We start from the raw sequence: 17,026 nt of genomic DNA, 5'->3' as shown, positions 1-17,026 counted from the left end.
AGGAGTAGTACAGACATCATTACCTTTTTGTCCAGTTCAGCAGTCAAGAAGACTATGGATGCAGACAGCTCTGCTGGTGTCTTTTTTCTCTTCCCTGACTTTCTTTCCTTCCATTTGTTGACAAGATCTTCTGGCTTATAAAATGCAAACAACAAACCAAAGATCTCAGTGGCTGTCAGCCAGACCCAGCTATGAGGATACCACAGGTGAGACTGGACATGATCTAGGGAAAAGAAAACCTCTTTCAGCAAAGGACATGGTCCATTGAGAGCAAAAATAGAACCAGGTCACTCCCAACAACTACCACAGCATATGCTGCAATAAAAAGGTGAATTAAATGAACTGTGTTCATCTGCTCAGAACGTAATAAAAGACTTTCTAGCAACTCAATCCAGCCAAAGCAGAGAGCAGCAAAAACCTACAGGCAGCTAAATGTCTCCACAGTGATCAGGCAAGTCATGTCTCTGCAACAACTATGGTCCCCTCAGGGACTCAGTGCCACAGCTCACCTGCCCATGATGTCTGGGGACTGGCTGCTGTGAGACTTGTGTCAGCTGGCCCTGCTGCTGATGGTCAAATCAAACCCCTGGAGAGAGGCTAAGGATGCTTCAGAGAAGAAATGGAGCTGCCCTCCTGTCTTACCCCTGTAAAGCTGCCCATCACCAAAATCCAGGATAACAATGGTTTTCTGCTATCTCACTAAAGGCACCTGGTAGGCTGGACTCTTCAAAGCCACTAACCAGCCACATCAGCTGCTGATTGCAGCAAATGAAGCAGTTAAAATAAGGGCAACAAAATAGCAAAAAAACCAGCCTCATATTGTATTATCTCACACAAAGGGAAATTACTTGAATCAAGTAACTTCCAGGTCTTCACATCCTGACAGACACAGAATTTTTAGAGCACTATTACCATGTGTCATCATTTTCTGGCTGGTATGTATGATCAAGGAAATCTCATCATCTCAGGAGAGCTCAGTGTTTTCATCCAAGAGAATTTAATGATGGTGAAACATGCAATAGTTTCCCACTATTTACTCTAGGGGTAATAGAAAGTACTTCCCAGCAACTGAGACAAAGGGTGTGTTGTTTTCATCAACCATGTAACCTTTTCCATTAGCAACTTCTCTTTTATTGCCCAGTAACTGCTGTCTGTTAGCATTTTGCAGAATGGAAACCTCGTATAATAAAGTTCAGTTTTTTATGCTAGGGTGTGAAAAACCACAAGGCACACAAAGAATTTTTCTTGTAACACAGCTGTAATAATTCCTGAATGATACTTACCCCAGATACTGCTCACAACATCACTGTTCTTGGTTAACTGAATCAAGTTGCACTCTGTGATTAGCTTTTTTACCAGCACAAGAAAGCTGAATAGAAGCCTATCTGCAGCCCTCTCCTCTTCTTCTTCATTTATCTAATAAAATCAGCAAGAAAGATACTTATGAGAACCTGAGGACAGTGCTGATTAATCCTTGCTACATAAATTTCATATCAACCATTCAAAAAACTAGAAGACTGAATCCTCCCAATTCCCAATATAAAGAGAACAGAAGCACCTCCACTGAAGCATTTCCTCTGGAGACAATCTCTGCAGGAGATAGTATTCGAATCATTCTTCTTGTTTTTCATACAGACATTACTGTAACAAACTGCTGGGTTTCTACATGCAAGCAATTACACACATGATGTCTGTGCATGTATTTGTGTGGATTTGATTCTCATCATTGGAGCCCAGCCGAGTGCAGATTTGCCTGTATCACCTGGGAAGCCCCCCGTTGTCAGGACACTGTGTGCTGCCTGTGGGCCTCACCCTGCCTGCAACCACCAGCTGGCTTGATGTCAGTTGTCAGTACGTGTCACAGCACAGGCTGTGATTACACCAAATTTCTCCTCACTGCAGGTACTTTATTTTCATCTCTTGCCAATTTACAGATCCAGAGATTCTTTTCTCTCTTTTGCAAGGGCAGCATGCTGAACATAAGTAACATTCATGGCCACTACCCAAGCAGAGTGACTGGGATCCCTTTGGGATGATCACATGCCAAGCAGAATCTGAGGCAGCCTTGTTATTCTGAGTTAATCAAGTGCACTAAAAAGATTTTCCATGCAACAAAACCATGGTCTTAAAGTACAGGAAGGGAACCCATTTGAAAGTTAAATCTGTAGATAACAGTGGACAAAGCAGACAGTCACACTCCAGGCGCTCCTGATATGCGATGTTTACACAAATCTCTGCAGCTAGCAGACACGTTTCCCACATTGCAAGGAGCAATATATCTGCTGGTTACACTGTATGGTTGCAGGCTCAGGCCAGGTGGCTTTGCAAAGTTTCTTTTCCCCTTGTGCTGTGACATATAACATCAAATTTGGGCTTACAGGCAAAAAAATATGGTTCTAGGTCAGTGAGGTCCTATTCAAAACAGATGTGTGTGTTTTGTGTCTTTCCTCAGTCTTGAACAGTAAATTCAACTGTTAAATCTCTCCTACATTTCTTCCCTTTTCCCATTTTCTTAATTCTCTTTCCTCGAGCTTCATGCGTGGAGAAAAATTACTTACATTTTCAAATTTACTTGGATTGATTTCTTTTTCAATCAAAGTGAGGACTGCTGCAAGCCGCCGTTCAAACATTACTCCGTCCACTTCAACAAACAAACCACATGCCTGGGCAGCCAACCTCCTGTGTGAGCTCTAACACAAAAAAAAAACCAAAACAAAACAAAACAAAAAAACAACCAAAAAATTAACTCTTACAATCAAATCTTGCAGCTCCCAAGTGCAGGAGCTGGTAGCAACCCTTACTTTCTGCCTGTAGCAACAGCACCTTAAGAGAAGCTGGTTTTCAGAGTATATTGAAAAAGGAAATGCTGCCAGCGAGGTATAAAAGCACCCGGCAGCACAAGTTATCCCTGGGAATGCACCCTAAAACTGAATGCCAGAAGGCCTTTTCCAGCCCAGTTCACAAGTGCAGAGATCTGGGAGCTACTTTGCAACTCTTCACAATGCAACAGGCAGCTTGCAGTTACAAACCAAAACTGAACATACTGGGATGGAAAACATGAAGAATAGTGTACTCCCTCTACTAGTGTAGAGGAAGAAAACTTGGGTTCAGCTAGAGGACAGCTTATCACCCAAGCACAAGATAGCAAATCTCGAAGACCAGGTTTGCTGCCTTCCAGTTGCCAGCAACAGAATGAAGCATGTCTGAGATAAAGTCAGCATAAAATGCTGGGATCAGAAGAGCTTTAAGGAATTTGCTCAAACCTCTAACCTGAGCAAAGACTACACTGTGAAATACCTGAGCCAAGAGTGAAACTATTAGAAAGCCACAAAATGCAGCTGGGAAGTCTGTAGTTTGACCTAAAGCATCAGCGGGTCCCTATATTTGTGCAGCTTGATGAAGCTGTACCATTTCTTGCTCTCTAAATCAGGAACAACTAATTCACCAACCCACCAGATCTGGTACTAGCAATCTCTCACTTGCCTTAATCTTACCCAGCCCTCCAACAGAGTTCAGATCTGGTCAGTGAAAAGACCAAAGAGTACCTTTTTGCTGTGAAACCACTCTGTGACCAGCGAAAACATCAGATCTTGTTTTTCACTGCTGATCTTACGGAGAAGAGATTTGCATGTCAAAGCTGCCATCTTTTTGCATTTGGCTGAGTCATCATTTATCATCATCATACAAAGAGAGAGAAAAAACAGCCCACAGTATTTGTGCAGGAGATCCTACAAAGAAACAACATTATCAACCACAAACACACAAGGAGCTTCCAGCATTTAAAGAGAAAAAGAGGGGTATTTGCTGCACTATATTCAGGAGCACTGTTAGCCTTGAGTGGCCTTCATGTCAAGGCAGCTGAACTGCTAAAATGGGATGACCCTGTTGTTGGAGCATAGAGGGAATGTACAGCAGCCCCAGCCCCACTCTGACTCTGACTTGCTACCACATCCCTGGGTCAGCAAAGTGAGTGTGAAAACTTAAAGGGCATTTTCATGGCCAATGCTCACTGAAACAGGCTTAAGTCCTCAGCATTGCAGCAAAACCCAAATGTCCTTCTCTCAGAGACTGCAGCTCTTTGCCACCTTAAAGAGTTCCCAGGAACCAATCTGAAATATTAAATTATCAGGCAGTGCTGAAGCACAGCTTACTGTGCAGAATTTCTCTTCCTTCCAAATTCTTGTTTCATTGCACTTCTCCCAGTGTCCTGAATGCACAGTTAAGCTCCAGCTGCAGAGCTTCAAGGCAGCTTAGGATTTTGTCTATGTGATCCTGTACAGACGCAGAGTTATTTTTTAGCTTTCCTTTTGATCCACCCCACTGAGAAGCCCTTCCTCTCCAGTCAGGCCAACCAAACAGAACACACCAGTTCCATCAACAATCTCTCATGAATATTGAAAAACTCTTACAGTGAGAAAACTCTAGACTTCACTTCCTATTCCTACCCTGTTCCCTAAACTGGCTGTGTTTCTTCCTGGCATAAATCACAATTGAGTTTATCCAAACTCCAGCTGATACAGCTTTATTTTACTTGCAAACAGAGCACATTAGGCAAAAAAGTACTGCAGACTTTCCAGCATGTCATTCCTCTTTTGGAGCAAAGCCAGGTTCTTTGGAGATAAGTGATAAAGTTCTGCTCATGATAAGAGATAACAGGAACTAGTAAGTGTTTCCAAAATAAACTGCTTGGAAAATGCTGTTACTGCAAACCACAGCAACTGCCTGATTCTTGGAACACCAGGGGGTGCTCGTTACCTGTGGGAACATGTCGAGGAGGTACGCAATCATCTCCAGTGCAGATTCCCTCCCAGTTTCATACTCGTACCTGTGAAGAAATAAAGGATTAACTGTTAGGGATGAGTTAATCCTCCTATGAAGTTGCCAACAATTTACAACAACAACCAATTCCAGAAACACACACTGATAGGGATCCTTCTACAACAGCTACCAGACCTGGCCTGATAGTGTGGACAAGAGAAGCAGCAGGCCCATCAGCTCTGTCTGTCAGAGAACGAGCACAGGGGCACAAACAGGCCATGAAGGGTTCCAGTCCACTTGAGTCAGCACAGCCACACTGTGCTGGGGAACCTGATAAATGGCTGTCAGCTTGAGCAAGGGAGGGGTGAAGCTCAGGAGGAGGTTGGAGGCACAACATTCCTGCAGAATTGGTACATTTGTTTTAACTGTGCCTGCAATTGCACTTGAGACATTGTCATGGGATAACAATCCCCTATAAATCACCTTCCCTCATTCCTCCTGGATTTTCCATTTCACCTGTGTCCTAGGGTGACTTTATGATGATTCACAACCAGTGGTGGTGGTAAACCACTAAGCAAACAACAGAACTTTTGCTTACAAACAGATAAATAATTATATTAGCAGTGGAACAGGGATAAGTAAAAAGGATTTGCTTCATCAAACAGCCTGACTTGGGAAAAGGAAGTGTTTTAGAAGTAGGAAAATGAAGACTTCATCCATGCCTTCTGCTCATTACAAAGAGCTTTTTGGGACACTAGAGTCATATTTAAAAACAAAGTTCTGTTCTCACAGAGATGTCAGGAATATAAACTCACTCCAGCTGTGCGAGCATGAAATCCAAATTGGGTTTCAGTTTGTCACCAAGAGGGTAATCCAGAATATATTTTAAGTAAATCTGGAAAGAAAAAGAAATATAGAGAGGAGTTAAAATAAACACTCAGGTAAGCTTGTAAAAAGGTTATGAAGAAAATTTAGTGATGGAGCAGCAAGCTTATGAGAATCATCCCTTTCATCCTGTTCCTATTATACAAAGGGTCAACAGCTGCTGCCAAGCTCTGTGCCTGGAAGACGATCAATTTTTAAAGTACTACTGTGATTTGTACAGGCATCTGTGAAAAGATCCTGCATCCTTCAAAATCCATCCTGTAACTATGAAAGCTACATTTCATGATCCTACTGAACCTATATCCCAATGCTCGAGACAAAGTAACCAGTTCTGTCTTTCAGTTGGTTTTACCTTGGAAAGAATGAAGTACAGGAAAGCAATTATGGCTTTGTGGCGAATTCACTTATCCTGGGGCTTAAAAAAGAGCAAAGCTTAGGTACATAGGCTTAAAAGCCTCCAGAGGAGGGACCATGTCACTGCTGCTAAGCAGCTCTCCTGTACTTGGCACTGGTGAAGCTGCTCCTCAAGTACTGTGTTCAGTTTTGAGCTTCTCACAGCAAGAAAGACATTGAGGTGCTGAGCAGCAATGAAGCCGGAGAAGGGGCTGGAGCACAAGGCTTATGAAGAGTGGCTGAGGGAGCTGGGATTGTTTGGCCTGGAGAAGAGGAGGCTCAGGGGAGAGCTTATCACTCTCTACAACTGCCTGAAAAGGAGGCTGTAGCCAGGGGGGGGTTGGTCTCTTTTCCCATGTGACAAGTAACAGGACAAGAGGAAATGGCCTCAAGTTGTGCCAGGGGAAACGCAGATTGGATATTAGGAAAAAATTCTGCACTCAAAGGGTGGCCAAGCACTGGAACTGGCTGCCCTGGGAAGTGGTGGACTATTTAAAACAAGCTGGAGGTATTTAAAAAGAAGTATAGATGTGCCACTCGGGGACATGGCTTAGTGGTGGATGGGGCAGTGCTGGGTTAAGTGTTAGACTCAATGACCTTAAAGGAACTTTCCAACCTAAACAATTTTACAGTTCTATGAAGGCACACCACAGTCTCACTGTAGGCAAGGAGTCTGTGATTCTGCTATGCACCAGTCTCAAGAACTGAAGCCAGATAACAAGGGGAATAAAGTTCAGTAAAGAAGGGGAAATGGAGTTCAGGGCTCAGCAGGGTCAAGGCACACATCTGTGAGAGACAGGATGGCCACACTAAGCCCTCTGGCCTGTCAGACAGCTGTAAATAAAGTGAGAAACTCTTCACTCCACCAACCTGCCTGCACTGGACTCGCACTGGCTCACTCTGACCCGTGATGGCTAGCTGGGCAACCTTCTGCAGCACATCATCAATTTCAGGGACAATCAGCTTCCTGGATAAAATAGCCTGAAAATGTGAAAGCACAGAAGGTGTCACATAATTTTGCTTATACAGTATGAGATGCAGTACTACAACCCAGACAACACTGGTCTCAGGTGGTACCTTAACACTAACTTTTTCACACACAGACAGAGCAACTCAAAGAAAAAAAAAAAAAAGAAAGGATGGCTTACATATCCATATCTGTTTCTTTTGGGCATCACAGAATACTTGATCTAATGATCAGAGATGTTGATTCTTTAGCAAAAACATACTCAGATCCAAATACATCCTCATATGCACTGTGTATAAAACAGCCTCCCAAACAATTTTGAACACTGACTACAAGTCAAACAGTAAAATTTTGTTGATTTTTCCTCTCTTATAACAGAGAGCTTCAACAGCATTCTGTAGCCTGTTCCTGATGTGAGAATGTACAGCCTTTCACCAGGAAGCAGAATCACTGCTGTTCCAGTGGCTCACAGAACGCCCACGACTGCTGCACAGAAATACCTTGAGAAGGCCAAAGGCAGTGGCTTGGCGCGATGAATCATAAATGTCTTCTTCAGCAAAGCCAAGCAACACTTGGAGCTGTTTGCTTGTTATCTGACTCTTTGCATTCTTCACAAGTATTGTTACACACTACAAAATCAAATTGCACATTGTCAATACACATGCAATGCCATAAAATAAAGGTCCAGATGCCAAAGTCTGACTTGATTTATACCACTTCAGCTTGTAAAGACAAACTGCTGTTCTAGAACATGTGGCCAACACTATTCTCATCACATTTTGCTTTCAGATGGCAATTGTGAGACAAAAGTAAACAAGTGAATTGCCTCTTTCCCATGTCTCACTTCACCTATCAGGATTTACTCAGGTGGAACAAGATATTCCTACAATGAAGAAAGAAGGCAAATATGTTTCTATAAAGACATTTCTTCGGATCCAAGCTGTGCATTTTCAGGCAGCAACTATCCTTAAGTTTGTATTTGGGAAAGAATCAGCAAGGCCACATATTCCTCACTAGCTTCTGATCTCCAGACTACCTCTCCAGGGACAGCTGCAGGAAGGAACTGTAGCTGTAAGTGTCTCATTCTAGAAAGTTAATCCTAAAGCAAAAATGATCAGAGCTGGGTCTGACTTACTTTGAAACAGCTCACAACAAGGTGGAAATTCTGGCCTTTGGCTATTCCTGTCTTGGCAAACTCTTTCAGCAAGAGGAAAAGCTGCTTGATCAGTGACTCCATCTTCATACTGACAGAAGGCAAAGGGAACTTTAAAATCCATACCAAGCACTGCAGAGCACCAGTTATCACCTGGAAGAAAGAGCCAAAGGACAGCACGTGGGTACAGTGACACTGCAAGAACTCTTCTCACTGTTTTATAGCCATGGTCAGGCTATCTACAACTGTGATAAAAGGCAGTTAGCTAACACACCCAACCTCTTTTGAACCATTCACAGGTAACACAAGGGTTTCTAAGCTCTAAAAGCACTATCTGCAACTCCAATATTCTATAACTTTGATTTTACCAGCTAAAGACATGATGCAGAGCTGCCTTCAAGATATGGAGAACCCCACTCCAAGTATCTGACAGGGTATGAGGTATGCCTTCCATTCTTCGGCTCTAGGCTCACTCAAACCAAAAGCTGTCACAAAAAGTGGCTGCCTACAGTGCTAGGAATGAAGACTTTGGAGTTGGATCAGAAGAAACTACAGTTGTGACAACACTGCTCCCAACAGCTACAGGATCTCATGAACATCCTCATAGATAGTCTCATAGTAAGTTCCTCATATGAACATTCTCTAGAACTTGCCCCCTTGCAACACGGAGCAGAGCTTTCAGTCCTCCATCAGCCACAAGCCTCCCTTAGGATTACATGTCCTCAAACAATTTTATCTGCACACCTATTAAAGCAGGTTTGAAATTCAGGTGGCTTTCTTTTCTCTTGTGAGTCAACTGCAAGATGACATTTGTGGGCAGGACTCTTCTTAGTACAACAGAGAGAACACACAGACTTCATCTCATCTACCTTGACATCCATAGATTTCAGGCAGTCTATAAGCAGCTGAACAAAAGGGTCTAACATTTCCAAAGCATGCTCCTCAGAAGAATTTACTTTGGATCTCTTCAGGCTCATGTGCAGTAGCTGTCATAGAAAAATCAGGACATTCATCTCAAAGTCAGTCAGAATGCAAAAGAGTCAAGTAAGGTCCCACAACTGTTTCAGGTTATAGTAGAATTTATGCCATATCCCACCCAAATATTTCAACAGGCTGAGTACTTCTTATTAAAAAAAAATGCCTAAAAGCACCACTGGAGCTACAATATACAAAGTGAAGTTAAGGCTAATGGCTGTGCTATTAAAACAATATATCCAGAATACTTTCCTTTGCATACTTTTAACAAAATTTTGAATACAAAGTTTTTAATCTGAGGAGATCTTACCCGAAGTCCTGAATCAACCAGGATATATGTGTTAGTCCTGCTGCTGACACGTGCTTTCTGCCCTCCTCTTGTGGGAGTGGGCTGGAGCAGCAGGCAGCTCTCTGGTTGCAGACGAGGATCTGGAGGAGGGGCAGCTTTTTTCCTGAAAAGCAATGTATGAATGGCAAAAGAAAATATTCAGATATGAACCCTCTCCAAAACAATCCTGCTGTTGGGAGTAAAAAGAGTTGAACTGTGCTCAGCTGCTTCCCACACAGCAAGCAAAAGCAGGTCACAGATGGACCACAATGAAATAAAACCAATTTGAAAGCAGCATTACAGATGGGACTCAGACTTGAGAACAATGCCACTATTCCAGAGATAACAAACACACAATCATTTGTAAAACATCCTCACTTTTTTCTTAGTGGACAGATCAATTTTGGAAGTTCCTTCAAGCAAATACACGTCCTGCCACTACCCACTACTCTTCCTTACTGATCTTTACTTCAATTACTGATGGCTTACAAACACTGCTCCAAGAAGTCTGCAAACAGCTGTCATACCCTAGAGAAAGCCAGCCTATGTAACAGCAAATGCAGGACACCCAAACCCAGTTCTGAGCAGTGACAGCACCAGATGGAGAGAAAATCTGATGGTTCTCCGCATCTTCTGCCCCAGCAGCAAAGCAATAAAGTGAAAGCCCATGTTTTTCCTTGTTCCTTGCCCCATAGAAATGTACCCTGCTTCTAAACACTGTCCCTTGAGCCTTCATCCTAACATCCAAATGCATGTTATCAACTCATCAGACAGCAAAAAAGCCTAGCTGAAGTTCCTGAGAACTTGCAAGAGTGGACTCCCATGAGTTCAACAAATGCTAACTCCCATTACTAAGCTTTATCTTTGCCCTCTAACTGCCCAAATGATTCAGTTACATTGGAAACAAAAAGGGAATGAAAGCAAGGAAACTCTCATGCGTTTGATCAGTTGGATTTGAGAACTGCCATTTCTCCAAGCAAACCAATACCAGACCATCTGAACAACATCCTGGAACTCACTTGGCCTTCTCAGTGAGCAGAGGCAAATTTTCACTGATGAGACCATGACTGAGGAGGAGGAGGGATTCTGCATTCATGTCTGAGTTGAATATCAGCCCTGCCATGATGTGACGCAGTGCCTCATGCACCTTCCGGACTATCTTCAAGCTTGTTGTGCTCTCCAGAGTCTGCAAAGGTAAAACCATGAGAATTTAAGAGGACAGCCTGATGGCAATTATCTGTTATCTGTATTCAGAAATCATGGGAAAAACTAGAGCAATTTCTCTCTCATCATGTTGTCACAGTCTCCAGCTCTTTATGTGAACAGCATCGCATTGCCTCAGCTTTGCACCAACATCCCTCCCTTCCTCTCCAGCCTCTTGTCAGCCTCCAGCCAGTCCACCAGGACACAAGAGCTAATGAGTAAACCAGTGTTCCATTCCTGTGTGAGCTTGCACTCTGTTAAAAATTCTGCATCTTTGAAAAGGCAATTATTGCACACAGATAGACCCTGGATACATTTTGTTGACATTTCCTTCATGCACAAGAGTTTAAACCACACAGCAGCCTTGCAGGACTTCTAAGCTCCAGAGGAAAGAAGAGTGGGCAGAGGGAGAGTGCATGGAGAACTCAAAGTTGGATATTTCCACTTTAGCAGCAGTTAAAAGCTACCCAGAATGCCACTCCCTGCCCTGGACATCAACAATAAAGTCTCACTGCTTTCCCAAAGGAAAATGGGAAGCTAAAGCAAGATTCCATATGTGATTTCAAAGGAGCCACCCAGAGGCTCTAGAATCACCTTACAGAATTGAGAGAGCTCACAGTTACTAACAGAGACTCTGGCTCACTTTTCTTACCTCCTTCAGTGGCAGAATAAGTTTAGTCACCTGGCCCCTTCCTATGAACTTCCCAAGAATTTCATAGGAATCATAACTCTTGTTTTTGCGTGCTTCCATGATCTTGGAGACAATTCCCTTCACTTCTTTCTCTTCGGCTACATTCCCAAACAATTCTTGGTTGAAAATCTTTGGAAAATAGGCAAAAGAAGTGAATGAGAGAAGAAAAGCAGGTTCCTCCAGTAGCAACAGAACAACACTATTTTTCCCCACTCACAGAAAAAACAATTCTCCAGGTTTCCTACAAATCGTGTCTATCTTTCCTTTGTCAACATAGAACATCTGAGTTTAAGCACAACAGGTGAGAACACTGTTCTCACATCCCTCTGTGGTGTTGTGATACAAGGAATAGGACTGCATCAATACAGATCAACACATCCCAATATACCCCATCTGTGAGGCCAGCTGAGTTCCTGAGCTCTGTGGGCTGCACTGAGTAGATGTCTGCTGACTTGCTCAGCCATTTAGAGTACAGGAAAACACAGGTAGGTGTCTTAATCTTGAATCCATCCCCTCTCAGGATGCAGGGCTCAGGATACAGCCCCAGAGATATTTGACTTCTCTTGATTCCCCTCTACAAAGGGGCCTATTGGTGCCTCCTTCCTTGGCAGTACACACAACAGCCTGGTTTGCCACCAAGTCAGAGACAACCTATACAAACCTTCCCCTCCTAGAATATCTCCCAAGCACTTCATGATGCTTTTTCTTTCAGTCTTGAATAGTTTTTTACCTCAATCAGGATATCTAAGCAGGGGTCCAAATCACCAGCACTGAGCTTGGTAGTAAGGCCCTTCAGTAACAGGTTCACAGTGAAAGTCAGCACATGGAGCTAGAGAAAAAGAAAACAGATCATGCTTCCAAACTTCTGCACTGACCTCTTTAATCATACTGCATGGAGACACTCCCATACCAGAGACATCACAAGTCACACACTGCTCTTGAGCTTTCATTATAGGAAAAAAAACACTGGGAGGATGAGAATCCATGTAGTAGCAAGAGATAAAGGATCCCTAGGCCACCACATACTGGCAAGAGGGCTGGAATCTCCTCTCTCCCCAGGGCTCTTACTGATATATTTAGGCTGCTCTAACTGGTGCTTTCACTGTTACAGCAGCTAGAAGCTCACGCTACTCCATTGTGGTAATTCACATGAAAATGATTCTTAACCCAAACCATAGAAAGAGGAAAGATGAATTAATAGTCAGAGCCTTGGCTCTGGATCTAGGAAGCAAGCCTTCAACTAGCATCACCACACACTGTCTGTGCAGTCTTCGTGGCAACTCCCCTCCTATAGCTACTGCTAAGATACTGCTTAGCCCTCATGACTTTATGGAAAGATTTCCTCTAATCTTACTGGAACCAGAAATTCATCCTTCCTCTTCATACCTCAACTCTTCACTAGGAAAATGGCTTAGACACTCAGTTCTTTGAGGGTACAGACCCTTATTTGACACTTGGAATGGCATAACAAAGACTGATGTAGGCATTAGCAACAGTATTTACCTGCGTTATACCAAGCTATTCTACCAGTGCAAAACAATTTCAATGGCAACTTCCCTTTGGATTCTCCTCCCAATACATGAAAAAAAAAGCCTACAGAGAGCAGAAGAAGAAGAATTTCAGCATTACCTGGTAGCCATGGATGAGGGCAGACCGCATCTCCTTTAAGATATACAGAAGGTAGTGCGCTCCCAACACATCCATGATTTTAATGAGGGTGTTACGGGCAATGTCCCGTATTTCCTGAAATCTGTTTCTCAGGAATGTGCAGACTTTCAGTAGGATGCTGGAAACAAAGACAGACAGCTTTGTTCATCTCCAAGCAGAGCAGAATTAATTACACTGCCAAGGAGGCTGCTTTTCAGGACTATTTCACAACCACAGCTGTACTCACAGCCAGCCTCACAGAGAGGTTTTATAGGCATACACACACCTACTGTCCTTCAGGATGTTTTACTGATTGTCCTTTATTTCTGTACATTTTTCTTTCCTCAGCACAACCAACTCTGCCTCTGCACCTTGATTCACAGCTCTGCTCTTAGGTCAGGATTTACAGAAGTCAAACGCTGAGGTGCAGAGGTGCATGTCACTAGAAGCAGGAATTTCCAAAAGATGTACTTAAGGTCTGTTAGGATGTCCCTCTTGATTTTAGCCGTGTACATAACCACAGCTTGAGAAAGGTGCCTGCACTCATTCCCTGCACAATGAACAGCCCCACTGGGATGTAAGGACCCCACTGGGATATACCTTGGTAGGTTAGCTTCCATCACTTCCTGGGGAAGGCACTGCATCATTCTGACCATTGCAAAAGCTAATGGAACACGAACTACCTCATCATCATTCACAACATTGGATTTCACAAGCTTGTGCTCCTCGTCTCTTTTAACCTGTTTAAGAGAGCAAGACATAATGCACTTTTAATATACAGAAACAAATCCTGCTTTTTCTCAGCAAGCCCTAGAAGAGGCCAGTATGGCAAGCTGCTGTCCTCTGTTGACTGCAGGAAAAACCCAGACAGTTAAAGGACAGGTGAGATAAATCTGTGTTTTCAATACAATGGGCTGGTGCAAGCAAGTGGCTGAGAACTCTTCAAGAGGTTGGACAAAATGAATAATTTCACTTGTGTAGTTTGTGACAGCTCTCAGCAGGGAAGTTAAGACATCACATCCACACTGACCAGAGGGTCTGTCAGTAATCTCCATGACTCAGCAAAGGGCATGAAGCCTTTTTTGTGCTTTGAGATGGTCTCTCTCCAGTTGTGTCCATTTTTTTTAATGTGTTGCTTTTTCACTGGCTCTGAAGTAATATCCCAATCCTTAAAGTAGCAGCCTAAAAAAGACCTTTCAAATGTCAACTGCTCACCTTTGCAACAATACACCTGTGCAATTTAGGCAAGATGTTGACTGTAACTGTTTCTTGAATGTGTTTGATCAGACACTGAAGCTCCTCTTTATTTCGGGGTAAGAATGAAACAAGTTTGGGCACTTGTTCAGCATTTTCAGATGGCTCAGCTGCTTGCTCAGGTTCTACTGGCTTCTCAGAGGGATTCTTCCCATTCTTTTCTTCAACTACCTCCTCTTCCCCTTCACTCTGCTCCAGCTCCATGGCTTCTTCAGCCTCCACCACTGGCTCAAGGTCCATGGCAGCAGCTTCTATCAAGTAATTGCCAAAAGTACAGGTAAATACAGGAGAATACAGAACTCGAGCCCTTAATTGAGACTCCTGTGACAGCTTAGTTCTATATAAAGCTCCCACCTATCACCAGTGACAGCAAACCACCAATAAGCATCAGGCTTCTACTGGGTAAAGAAGCTCTGGCTTGCTGGTTTCTGATAACCACCCCTCAGGGCCAGGTTTAAAGCAAAGACTAGGTTACTGTGTGTCTGAACCCTGTAGTCAGCTGAGCAAAGGTCAGTGTGCTTCTACTGCAGAGAACTGCCATTCACTTAAAATTGAGGATTTCACAAGGCAAGAGGTACTGACAAGCACAGGTGTGAGACATCCTCCTCCTTCACCCAAAGATCCCAACATGGGTAACCACAAAAGTGAAGAAACTGAAGACACAACTTCATCCCATGAAATGGGAAGGGAAGCAAGGTGAGGACCTCTTGGCTGCAGATAACCATGAGAGCAGCCAACATCAAAGATAACCTCAGGTGTGTCAGCAGCCATTGTGGCTGGGTGCAGACCTTATAAACCACACAGGTTCTGGGCTGTTTTGGCTTCTAAACAGACACCTGGGATGGAGTAGTAGTGTGGAAATGATTCCCTACACCTCTCCTGACTTTGTCAACACACAGGAGGAAAATCTGCACTGCTCCTGAGGAGACAAGTCAACACTAGCTTCTAGTATGCCCATTTTAAAAAGACAGGGGTAGCTGATGTCAAGAGTAAACCACAAAACTTTGATTAGCTGTATTTGAGCAGTTTGAGGTAGTATTTTTACAAGCAGACACAAAAAGCTCACCTTGGTTGTCAATGGTCACAAGCTGCTTTTCAAGTGTGTTATGGTCAAAGTGAAAGGCTTCCAGCACTATCTCTAACAAGCTGCAGAAGGAAAACATGAAGAAAGATCAGCCCTCTACACAAAAAGAAGAGGATGCATATACAACAGAAAAATCTTACAACCACTTTTTGGAAAACATCAGATTTAGTGACATTGCACCATAAGGAGGTTTATCCTGAAAAGCCCCAGAAAATAAAAACTGGTTACTTTTCAGCTACATGCATTCTGTGAACCACCTCACTGTGAAACCTCACAAAGAGTGGTACTGGAGCAATGGAGGTGTCCCAGGAGTAGGGACAGCCTGCAAGAACCACTGCCATGCATTCAGTGAGACACGGTGTAAGAAAGTAACAACCTGTTAAAACTTCATAGCTGCAAGCAGCAAGCCATGCCCACCTTCACTTGCCTAAGCCCACCTAAAAGCCAGCAACCTCTCTCCTCAGAGAAGAGGCTAAAGTCCGTGAGATGCTCCTAAAAACACTGAATTGTGCCTAAGGAGTCTTTGGAGAAACCCGGAGCAGCATTGCTCACAGAACCCACCTGACTCCCAGCTTCGTACCGATCTGTCCTGTTTGCAAGACATGGATGAAATGCTTTAAGTGGTACAAATACGCTGACCATGAAAGATGTCGGCAGACAGCTCCAACAACTTCAACTGAGGCTGTTACCATATTTTCATGCTGCTCAAAAGAGAGAAATTCAGTTGCTGTTAGCATTCACAATGGTCGTGTGTCTAAAGCATCCTTTACTGAAAGCAACAAGAGACAGAAGTAATGTTTGTCTAGTGGGGATGCTTGGGATTCAGTACTTTTAGATCTCCTGAGCATCAAGTTAGGGGAAAAAAAAAAAAAAATCACAGTCCATCAAGCAGATCTCCAGACCCACTTCCTCCAAATTATTCTGCATACGTTTAACTTTTCTCACATAGTTAAACCTATGGGCTCACTTGTGCCTAAGAACTAAGAACAAGAACCAGTGTCAAGGCATCCAACCACAAACGCATGGCACATTGCTGGTCAACTATTCACATCCATTTAAGATGTGAAATAAAACGTGTCTATTTCTTCACCAAAGTTTCAATTAACATATTTTACTGCCCTCTGGTCGAAGAGCTACTCAGTCACTCTACTGAGGGGCACAGACTGCACTGCAGGGGCTTGGTCCTGTGCCTGAGCTCTAACTGTTTCAGCTTCAAAAGAGTATTTCTGACAGTAAGCAAATTAGACATTTACTTCGCTTGATAGAAGCAGGTCTGCTGTTCTGGTAGTGTGCAGGGAACTACAGAAGTGTGAAACCTGGCTTTTAAAAGCCACAGGTGGAAAGTCTATCCACCCTGACAAGTAATTTCACTGAAAGTGACTAACAAAACTTCACCCTTCAAATTTTAATTACAAAGCTGCTATTGATTTCAGATGTTTTCAGCCAATTCCTGCAGTTTCCCTCTAAATCCAGAGAAAACTGTATTTATTCACACCTCTGTTACTAGGCCCACACTATATTCCCGCAGTCTACTGTCAAAGAGTAACTAATCTCACAACTAAACAGGAAGACAGAAGTTTGGAGCCAGAGGGGAAAAAATAAGAAGCTGATTACAAAAAATAAAGACAAATAAATCCCCAAGGGAAAAAAAAAACAAAAACTAAAATAAAACAAAAAATCCTAACCAA

The 17,026-nt window shown here is 43.2% G+C and overlaps 1 protein-coding gene across 1 annotated transcript in view; it reads right to left on the bottom strand.

The window, feature by feature from the left end:
• Nucleotides 1–17,026, bottom strand: part of UTP20 (UTP20 small subunit processome component) — a 63,486-nt gene that overhangs the window by 3,583 nt on the left and 42,877 nt on the right. The window contains exons 39-57 of the mRNA XM_053979070.1: nt 15,900–16,039; nt 15,321–15,400; nt 14,216–14,505; nt 13,601–13,740; nt 12,983–13,139; nt 12,084–12,182; nt 11,315–11,482; nt 10,479–10,645; nt 9,442–9,583; nt 9,026–9,142; nt 8,139–8,309; nt 7,504–7,632; nt 6,907–7,017; nt 5,574–5,653; nt 4,756–4,825; nt 3,546–3,728; nt 2,559–2,690; nt 1,284–1,416; nt 24–223 (exon numbers count right to left, since the gene is read on the bottom strand). Of these exons, the coding sequence (XP_053835045.1) occupies nt 24–223; nt 1,284–1,416; nt 2,559–2,690; nt 3,546–3,728; nt 4,756–4,825; nt 5,574–5,653; nt 6,907–7,017; nt 7,504–7,632; nt 8,139–8,309; nt 9,026–9,142; nt 9,442–9,583; nt 10,479–10,645; nt 11,315–11,482; nt 12,084–12,182; nt 12,983–13,139; nt 13,601–13,740; nt 14,216–14,505; nt 15,321–15,400; nt 15,900–16,039 (2,709 nt within the window). The remainder of the gene's footprint in view (nt 1–23; nt 224–1,283; nt 1,417–2,558; nt 2,691–3,545; nt 3,729–4,755; nt 4,826–5,573; nt 5,654–6,906; nt 7,018–7,503; nt 7,633–8,138; nt 8,310–9,025; nt 9,143–9,441; nt 9,584–10,478; nt 10,646–11,314; nt 11,483–12,083; nt 12,183–12,982; nt 13,140–13,600; nt 13,741–14,215; nt 14,506–15,320; nt 15,401–15,899; nt 16,040–17,026) is intronic.

Source organism: Vidua macroura, chromosome 5 (genome assembly GCF_024509145.1).
Source record: "Vidua macroura isolate BioBank_ID:100142 chromosome 5, ASM2450914v1, whole genome shotgun sequence".
NCBI classification, from domain to species: domain Eukaryota; kingdom Metazoa; phylum Chordata; class Aves; order Passeriformes; family Viduidae; genus Vidua; species Vidua macroura.
This window is presented reverse-complemented; position numbering and strand designations above follow the sequence as displayed.